This window comes from Chinchilla lanigera, unplaced genomic scaffold (genome assembly GCF_000276665.1).
Source record: "Chinchilla lanigera isolate Chin_1 unplaced genomic scaffold, ChiLan1.0 scaffold00123, whole genome shotgun sequence".
Taxonomy (NCBI): Eukaryota; Metazoa; Chordata; class Mammalia; order Rodentia; family Chinchillidae; genus Chinchilla; species Chinchilla lanigera.
In genome coordinates, this window is record NW_004955524.1 from 797166 (window position 1) to 806562 (window position 9397).

At 60.4% G+C, this 9397-nt stretch overlaps 2 protein-coding genes across 3 annotated transcripts in view; both read right to left on the minus strand.

The window, feature by feature from the left end:
• Nucleotides 1–273: 273 nt before the first annotated feature.
• On the minus strand, nt 274–3905 carry Pgls (6-phosphogluconolactonase). Of its 2 annotated transcripts, none has more exons than XM_005409530.2 (5): nt 3547–3895; nt 2236–2343; nt 1448–1549; nt 884–1024; nt 274–531 (listed from the first exon to the last, which is right to left on the minus strand). In XM_005409530.2, the coding sequence occupies exons 1-5, from the start codon at nt 3832–3834 to the stop codon at nt 394–396; spliced, it is 777 nt and encodes a 258-aa protein (XP_005409587.2). In that variant the 5' UTR covers nt 3835–3895; the 3' UTR covers nt 274–393. The 2 variants fall into 2 exon arrangements, 1 of the variants encoding a protein (XP_005409587.2); XR_001231947.1 differs by having other exon boundaries at nt 439–531; nt 884–1092; nt 3547–3905.
• Nucleotides 3906–6627: 2722 nt separating this feature from the next.
• Slc27a1 (solute carrier family 27 (fatty acid transporter), member 1) overlaps nt 6628–9397 on the minus strand; it is a gene marked incomplete in the record, with an annotated part of 18128 nt that continues 15358 nt past the window's right edge. Inside the window, 2 exon segments of the mRNA XM_013507238.1 lie at nt 6628–8006; nt 9238–9384. Of these exon segments, the coding sequence (XP_013362692.1) occupies nt 7849–8006; nt 9238–9384 (305 nt within the window).

Sequence of the window (9397 nt, forward strand, 5' to 3'; positions counted from 1 at the left end):
TGTGTGTGTGTGTGTGTGTGTGTGTGTGTGTGTGTGTGTGTCCAGCACTGGAGCTGGAACCTGCATTTCTTGTGAGCCAGGCAACCTGCACTCCAAGCAGGGTCTAAATTATCCAGGCAGGTCTCTAACCTGGGATCGACCTGCCTCAGCCTCCCAAGAGCAGGGGTGACAGGTGGGCACCACCCTTCCCGTCAGTTTGGGGTGCTTCGCTGCAGGAACCAACTCGTAGTGCCCGGCCCGAGCGTGAGGACAGGTGCCACGGAGGACAGGGGCTCTGGGTTTCCGGCAACGCCCTTTAATCTCCCGCGTCCCGACCCGGTGCAGGGCGCACCACATGGGTGGCTCTCGGCCGCCGCCCTGCGCGCCTGTCCTGGCCCACTGCGACCTGCGCGGCTACAGCGTGGAGTGCTTCTCGAAGGGCACGGACAGGAGGCGCGCGGCCGCCTCGTCCAGCAGCCAGCACAGCGTCCCCGTGTGTGGCCGCACCAGGCCGGCTGGCAGCGGCGCTGCGTCCCTGTCCTCCAGGATGCGCTGTGGGGACAGAGGGCCGTGCCTTGGGACCTGGGGGCCCACAGGGAGACCCGACTTCGTTTCCCCCTTTGGATATTTTGAAACAGGGTCTCACTGTGTAGCCCAGCCTGGCCTTGAACTCACGGGATCCTCCTGCCTCAGCCTCCTGGGCGTGCACCACCACGCCCGGCCTCCTGCCTTTTGAGCCTGTGAATTTCCCCTGGGCGCCCTCTGGTCTCATCCCCTCAGTGCCAGGCATGCTCTTCCCAGACCCCACAGTGCCAGGGTAGGGTTAGGGTTTGGACAGCAGTGCCGAGTCCCTCGCACCCCAACAACGTCCGCCCCGTGGGGCCCAGGACAGGCCCAGCCTTACCTTCAGCACGGCCGCCTTGCCCTCCCCGGTCGCCACAAACACCACCGTCCTGGCTGCGTTCAGCACGGGCAGGGTCAGGGTCACCCGCTGCGGGGGGGGCTTTGGGGAGTCGCTGACGGGGGCCACGATCCTGTCCCGCTCCTGGGGGCAGAAGTCACCTCTCCTTTTGTTCTGGTTCCGAGGACTGAGCACAGGGCCTGCACACTGAGCTGCACCCCAGACCTTTTTTAAGTCTTGAGACAGGGTCTCGCTAAGTCGCCACGTTGCCCAGGCTGGGCTGGAACTTGCAACCCTCCTGCCTCAGCCTCCCTGAGGGCTGTAGCCTACCACACCAACCATTTCTCATTCCCGAGCCCCGGGGCTAGCTCAGCCCTCAACAGTGCCAAGTCCCATGGCCGGTTGTTTGTGGTCCCCCCGGGGCTTGAATCCAGGGCCCATGCACATCTGGTGAGCACCCCAGGGAGCCACGCCCCAGCCCAGGCCTGGGGTGCAGGAAGGCTGTGCCAGGGCCGTGTACGCTAAATGCAGCCAGCGGCGTGATGCCAGGCGGGTGCCAGGGCTCACCTGCAGCAGTGGGTGGTCCGGGAAGAGCGAGCAGGTGTGGCCGTCGGGGCCCACGCCCAGGAGCAGCAGGTCAAACACGGGAATGGTGTCTCCCTGGAAGGCCTGGTGGGGGGAGCACAGCTGAGGCCGCGCCACTGCCGCACGGCCAGGGTTGAGCATCTGGAACTTGGGGAGCAGCACTGGGCGGGGAACGCAGGGCCTTTGCGCTGAGCTGCATCCCCAGCCCCTTCTTACATGTTGTGAGACAGGGTCTCGCTAAGACCCTAAGTTGCCCGGGGTAGCCTCGAACTTGGTGTTTTGGTTTTTTGGATTTTTGGATTTTTTTGGTACCAGGAATCAAACTCAGGACCTTGTGCTTGCCAGGCAGATGCTTGTGCTGCTGAGCTATATCCCTGGCCCTGGCCTCCAACCTGAGATCCTCCTGTCTCAGCCTCCTGAGTGCTGGGATGACAGATGCACCTGGGGATTTTGGAAGCTGAGGGGTTCCAGGGCCAACTCCCACGGATACCAAGGGCCAGTCAGAGCTGTCGCAGGATGCGAAGCCTGGCCTGCCTGTGATTACGGCCACTCCAGCCTTAGACATCACTTTCATGGGTGTGACGGGTAGAGGACCACACGGCCAGGGACAGAAGTGTCCCCAAGCAGTGAGGAGCTGGACAGGCCAGGCAAGGCGTGTTTCTGAGTGCCCGGGGACAGTTCCTGCTGGTGACATCACACAAACCACCCACTGCACGGTGTGAGCCCTCTGGGGTCCAGGTCTCCTGTGCAAGCTGCTCCTGGAGACCCACCTGCCTCAGCTTCCTGGCATAGTCCTCGGCCGCTGCCTCCACGGGCAGCTGGGGGTCGATGGTGATGACCTGGCTGTCGGGGACCGGCAGTCTGGACAGCAGGTGCGTCTGTGGGAGACAGAAGATGACGCCTCTAGTTCGAAGGAGGCCCATTTACAGAAGGGGAGGCTGAGGCCCAGATGCCAGGGCCCGGCTACTGAGCTCTGGGGCCGCTGCTCCAGGGCAGAGGAGGCTCCAGGGCCAGCCGCAGCCAGAGCCCAGGGGCTGGGCGGGGCCCTGGGTGCCATATGGCCCTTCCGCAGAGGGAACCACGCGCTCCACCCCGGCCCTGACAGGGCACCAGCGTCCGCTGGAGCCGAGTTCCCGCGCACCCGCCGACCGGCCCATGGGGGCGTGGCGCGGCGGCGACGCCCACCGAGCAGCCGGTGGTTTCTGAGCTTTGTCTCCTAATCCAGAAAAGATGCAGGTTTTTAAAAGTTGTGAAAAAAAAGACACAAAAGCCCACTTTTCCTTTTTCCTTTTCCTTCTTTTCGCCCAGTGCTGGGCATGGAAACCAAGGCCTCCAGGGGCTCGGCCAGCACTGGCCAGGGGCTCACGGGCCCCACCCCTTCTTCTCCCCCTCCTTCCTTCCCTCCCCTCACCCCTGCAGTACTGGGCACTGAATGCAGGGCGAACACTGAGCTCCAGCCCCAGCCCCTTCTGTTTTTATTTGAAGACAAAATCTTGCTAAGTTGCCCAGGCTGGGGTGGAACTTGTGACCCTCCTGCCTCAGCCTCTCAAAGCAAAGTCAGTGGAACCCCGAAGCTCCGTGTGGCAGGTGCTGTCTCTGGAGTTGCCGGGCAGCCTCACAGCCTGGCTTCCCCCGTGGTCGCTCGTGGACCGGACAGAGGAGCCCCGTGCCTCAGTTTCTCCATCTGTGAAGTGGGTATCAGGTGGCCACGAGTGAGAGCTGCATGCTGAGCCTTGCGCGCCGCTGTGGGAACACGATCTTGCGCAGCGACCTCAGGGCGCACGGAGAGCCAGAGCAGGGGACAGGGGGCCCTGCCGCCTGAGGGCCTTGCTGTGCCTTCGGGCTCTCGGTCAGGCTGTTCCCTCCGCCTGGCCGCCGCCGGATAAAGCATAAAAGGGGCCGCCAGGTGGAGGGGCGGGGAGCCCAGGACACCCGGACTGGGCCAGGCCGTGGGCGTTGCCCTCCCAAATTCAAGTAGTGGGCGTGGCCCCCGGCGTGACCCCCGGCGGCCCCCGTAGCGAGGCTCCAGCGGTAGGCGCGGCCCCGGCGGCCTGACCCCCGGCGGCCCCCGTAGCTCTTACCCGGTAGAGGCCGTACGTGCTCTCGGCGTGCTCGAAGGGCACCAGGCGCTCGTCGCAGAAGCCCAGCGTCCAGCGCGCGAGGCTGGCGGGTCCAGCGGCGGCGGCGGCGGCGGGCAGGTCACGGGCCAGCATCGACACGAGGCTACCGCCCGACAGCCCGAGAGCGAAGCGGGCGCGGGGCCCTTCTAGGCAACACGCCGCCCTCTGGACCACCAGCTGCGCCAGCGACGCGCCCAGCTCCTGCGGGCTCGAGAAGACCGAGATGAGGCCCGGGGCGGGCGCGGCCATGGCGACGGCGGGGAGGCGGAAGCGCTCCCGGCGGCCGCTAGTGCGCCTGCGCAGAGGCCTGCCCCGCCACGCCGGCTCTAGCGGTTCGAGCGGCCCCGCTGCGCACATGCGCAGTCCTGCAAGTGAAGCCTGGACGGGTGGGGAGTGGGATCGGCCCCGCCCACCCGCAGGCTGTGCGCGAGCGACTCGGGGCGCCTTGGCGGGGCAGCCCAGGCGCTCGGTGCGGACCGGGGACGCGTTCCTGGGGGTACGCTGTGGTGCGTTTGCACGTTCCTGGGTCTGTTGCAGTATGTTGTTTCTTCGGTGGTGGTGCTGGTTTCTTTTGTTTTGAGATGGGTCTCGCTCACTCTGTAACCCAGGCTGGCCTCGAGCGCGCGGCGACCCTCCTCCCTCAGCCTCCCGAGTGCTGGGGTTGAGGTGTGCGCCCCCACGCCCGGCTCTGTCCACTTCTGCACTCGGCGTTTTACCAACGTATTTTAATCTGTGTGTCTGTCCTTACGTGGACACCACACTGTCAGGGTTCGTGTGCCCTGTGGGCACCTAAAGGACAAGCGACGAAAGATAAACCAGACTTCACTGAAGTTACAGACTTCTGCATCCCAGGTGACTGTTAGAAAGCGGGTAGACAACCACGGGACAGGGAGAAATCATCTCTAAAGGTCTTACATACAATACACATACATGTTTTTGTTCGTTTGTGACAGGGTCTCCCCGTGTAGTTCAGGCTGGCCTTGAACTCACTATGTATGCCAGGCTGGCCTTGAACTCACATCGATCCTCCTGCTTCGGCCTCCAGAATGCTGGGATCACAGGCATGCACCACCACGCCTGGCTATATACAAATATATGAATAACACAAGACAACCAAAGTTTTCAAAGGACATGGGCTGGGGATTTAGCTCAGTGGCACAGTGCCTGCCTGGCAAGCGTGAGGTCGTGAGTTCGATTCCCGGTACCAGAAAAAAAAAAAAATTTAAAGGACACAGTATTTGAATGGATATTCCTCTGAAGATATGCACATGCATAGTGACACATGAAAAGATGTCCTGTTTGTGGCCATCAAGGAGACGCAGGTCCCAACTACGGTAAGGCAGGAGAAGATGACAGCAAACCACATAGCCGTAGCCTCAGGTCTTCTGAAAGCTGAGGCAGGAGGATCCACAGTCTGAAGCCAATCTGGACAAGCTCAGACACTGTCTCAAATTAAAACCGAAGTTGTACACCTGGGGGTGCAGCTCTTGCGGAGCATACGTGAGGCCGGGCCTCCATTTCTAGCGCTAGAGGAGAGCGGGGGAGACGTTGGTCTTCACCCTCACGAGGATGGCTGGAATCACAAAGACAGTGCCACCAGGATGGCACAGCTGAAACCCACACATTGCTAGAGACATAAAATGGTGCAGCCATGTTGGAAAAGTCTGGCAATTCCTCAAAGGTGTGATGTGAGCCTGCGACCCAGCATTTGCACACCTGGGTGTGTCCCTGAGAGGATGTTCCTAGCAGTTATTTAAAGGAGCCCCAAAGTGGAAACAACTGTTCTGCAGCGGGTGACTAGATAATGTGGCCTGTCTGGCTGGTGGAATATCACGGAGCCATGAAAGGGAGTGAAGCACTGACACAACATGAGGTGGAATGACAGTGGCCACGTCCAAAAGCCACGAGTGTGTGACTCAGTGACCTGAGATGTCCAGAGCCATGGGACCCACAGGGACAGGATGCTGAGGCGTTGTTGCTAGGAGCTGGGGAAGGAATGGGGAAATGAGTGGCGATGGGTTTTTTGTTGCTTCCTGAGACAGGCTATCTCTGTGTAGCTCAAGCTAGGCTTGAACTCACTGTATAGCCCAAGCTGGGCTCAAGCTTGCAGTCCTCCTGTCTCAGCCTCCCAAGTCCTGGGACGACAGGCAATGCCACCACACTGGGCTTGACAGGGTTTGTGTGGGTGCAAGTGTTCTGCATCTAAATAGTGGTGACTGTCATGCAGGCTTTGGGCTTTGTTTTTCTTTGTTAATTTCGTGTGGTCCAGGGATGGAATCCTGGACCTCTCACTTGCTAAGCACCGCTGTGCTAGTACGTCCTGCCAAGAAGGGCTTTGGGCCAGGGTCCTTCTGACCCAGGAGCGTGGGATGAATCGGGCAGTGTTGGGCAGATTCACAAAGGGAAGCTTTCGAGGGCCAGGGTGCAGCTGCGTGGTGAGTGCCGGCCCAGCACCACGAAAAGGAAAAATAAATGTGGAAACAGCGCGGCCTCGAGCAGAGAGACAGAAAGTGCTGCACCTGGTGAGGTGAGAGAAGCCAAGCTGGAAGAGCCCCTGAGGGCGTGGGGTGTGCAAAAGCAGCGCTGCAGGCACAGCACAGCCAGTGGCTGCCAGGACGAGAGAGACGGACACACCGGTGAGCAGTAGGGGTTCTGTTTGGCTGAGACAGGGTCTTGCTGTGTAGTCCATCCTGGCCTTGAACGCACAGCGACCCTCCTGCCTCAGCCTCCTGACTGCTGCATTTACGGGTGTGCAGCACCACGCCTAGCAGGGAAGAGCTTTAAAGCAATTAAATCTTTTGGTGATACATGTTGAACATACTTCATCCAAAAACCTGAAACCTAAATACTCCCACATCTGACACTTGAGAGTTGATTTTTTGGGGGGAGGGGGGTCGGATCCAGGGCCCCATGTATCTAAGCAAATACCCTCCCACTGAGACTCATCCTCAGCCTCCCAAATCCAAACCTTTCAGCACTGCTGTGAAGTCACGTGTGGAAAATTATACACTTGTTTCATAGACACATCTATTAAAAACAGTATATAACTATCTTCAGACTCTGTGTATTAGGTGCAAAAGGAACACAAATTATGTATCTAAACCAGGTGTGGTGGTTCAGGCCTGTAATCTCAGCACTCTAGGAGGCTGAGGCAGGAGGATCTCAAATTCAAGCCCAGCCTTGGCAATTTACCAATTTAGTAAGACCCTGTCTCCAAATACAGAGTAAACAATTGTGTTTCATTGGTCCCATCCCTGAAATACCTCATCATATATATGTAGATATTTCACAAATTTTTTAAAACCAAATCTGAACCAGGGAGGGCATGCTCCCCCCGCCCCAGCCACCTAGGGCAGCCTCTCCGGACCGCAGGCCAACTGTCACCCTCCCCAGGGACCACAGAGGCCCCAGGTTGCAGGGGGAGCGACGCTAGCCCGGTGGCCCCTTGGTCCTGCAGGTGGCCCGGGGAGGGCCCGCCTTGTGGTTTCAGTGTTAGCAGAGGATTAATGCCGGCTCAGTAATGGTGTCAGGAGCGTGGAAACGTCCACACTGTAGCTCCCGCCTGTAACCCCAGCTACCTAGGAGGCTGAGGCAGGAGGATCGCAACTTCAAGCTCAGCCTGGGAAATTTAGTGACATGGAAAGTTTCTAAATAAAAAAATACTAACGGCTGGGGTTGTAGCTCAGTGCAGGCCCGAGCTCCATCGCCGGTACCGCAGTGTTACGTGAACTTCAGGAGCCGACCCCGTCCATCGGCACCAGCAACGTGCCGCCCCGTGGGGCCCAGCGAGCGCCCGGCTAGGTCCAGTCCCGCGGGGGTGAGGTCGCTGTGGTGCTGGGCGCCGCACCAGGCCCTGCTCCGACCCAGGCCGCGAGGCCGCGGGTCCCCCGGACCGGGCCCGGGCTTGGCGGGCGGTGAGGAAGTGCGGCGGCGCGGGGCACGGACGGACCCTCTGCGCGCGCAGCAGCTGCCGACTCGGCCGGTTTATTGCGTAAAACCAGGGACGGAACCCCAGCTGTCAGCCGCCCCGAGCGGCCGGGCGACCCTGCCCGGGCGGCGCCGGCCGCAGCCGAGCCGGAGGGGCCCGAGCGGGCCCTAAGGCACAGCGGGGGCGACCGCGAGGTCGGGGGCGGGGACAGGAGAGAGGGGACCCCGAGGGGGGCGCCGCGCCCGCGCCCCGCCAGCCCCGCCGGGCCGCCCAGCCGCCCTGCGCACGCGCACGCGCGCTCCCTCCGCGGGGCGGGGGCGTGGTCGGCACGCGGGTCAGAGCGCGCAGGCGCCGGAGCAGATCTGCGCGTGCAGCGCCTCGCCGAGCGGCAGGTAGCGGCCCTGCTTCAGGTCCAGGAAGAAGAGCCGGTCCGAGGTCTGGCGCGGGTCGAAGCCCTCGCGCTGTAGCCGGGTTTTCTGGATCTTGAAGGTGCCTGTGGGGAGACGAGGGCAGGGGGCTCTGGGGACCGCAGGCAGCACGCGCCCCAGCCCCCGCCGCCCGCCTCGGGCCCGGCTCCCCCGCACCCGCGGGCCGTGCCTCGAGCCGGGTCAGAGGTCCGCGGCCCGCCGGTGTTTGTCAATAAAGCTTTATTGGCACACCGTCACGCCCATGCCCGGCTCCTGGTCTTGGACCGCGCTTGCAACACGAAGCGGAAAGGACTAGCTGGGCATTTAGAAGTCTCCCACCCGGCAGTAAATGCTTCTAGAATGGTTTTGTGAGAAATAACGCTACGGGCTACAGGTTCGTGGGGGTAAAGTCAGGGTGGGCGTATGTGCTGCAGAGTTGGGAAGTTTTCGCGCTGTTTGTTTTTGGCTCGTCTGTTTTTTCCAGTACTGGGGATTGAATCCAAGGCCATCGCACTGAGCTACATCCCTGCCCCCTTCTTTAGTGTTTCAGATTTTGAGATAAGGTCTCAAATTGCCAAGTTGTCCAGGACGGGCTCAACCGTGGCATCCTCCTGCCTCAGCCTGCCAGCATGCTATGGGAAGTTAGTTTCTAAAAACAAAACTTTTTTTGTTTTGTTTTGTTTTTCTCCGGTACCGGGAACGGAACTCACGACCTTGCGCTTGCCAGGCAGGCGCTTTGCCGCTGAGCTAAATCCCCAGCCCTCTAAAAACAAAACTTAAAAGTACCAACCATCCAATTAAAAAAAAAAAAAGGGTAAATTTGTCTCAGAATTAGGAGTTTCTTCTCAACAAAGGACATTGTGGACAAGGTTGATAGACTCAAGAATAAGAGGGTTTGGGTGAGGGGCTCAACGGTGAGAGCTTTGTCTAGCATGTGGGAGGCCTTGGGTTCTGTCCCCAGCACGCAGAAGAAAAGACAAGACTTGATGTCTGAAACTGGTAAGGAATTAAGACTTAAATATTAGGAAGAACTCCCACGAATCAAAAAGAAAAAGGAGGCGGGCGTGTCGCACGCCTGCCATCCCAGCTCTCGGGTGGCTAAGGCAGGAGGATCCCAAATTCCAGCCCAGCCTGGGCAATGTAGTGACTTAGTGCGACCGTTTCTCAAAATTAAAAATACAGAAGGGGCTTGGGATGCAGCTCAGTGTGATGTCCCCGGGTTCAATCCTCACTGCTGCAAAACATAAAATCTAAAAGGTGCTGGGAGTGCAGAGATGCGGACAGACGCGCAGGCGGGGAGCAGAGGCGCGGCCGCACCTGTGGTGTCCACCTGCGGCAGCAGGCGCAGGAACACGGGCCGCGCGTAGGGCGCCAGCACCTTCTGCAGCTCCTGGTACATGCCGTTGGGGTCCAGCTGGCCGCGGGGGTCGGCGATGGCCGCCATGCCCGCCCGGCCCTCCACGCCTGCGGACACGGC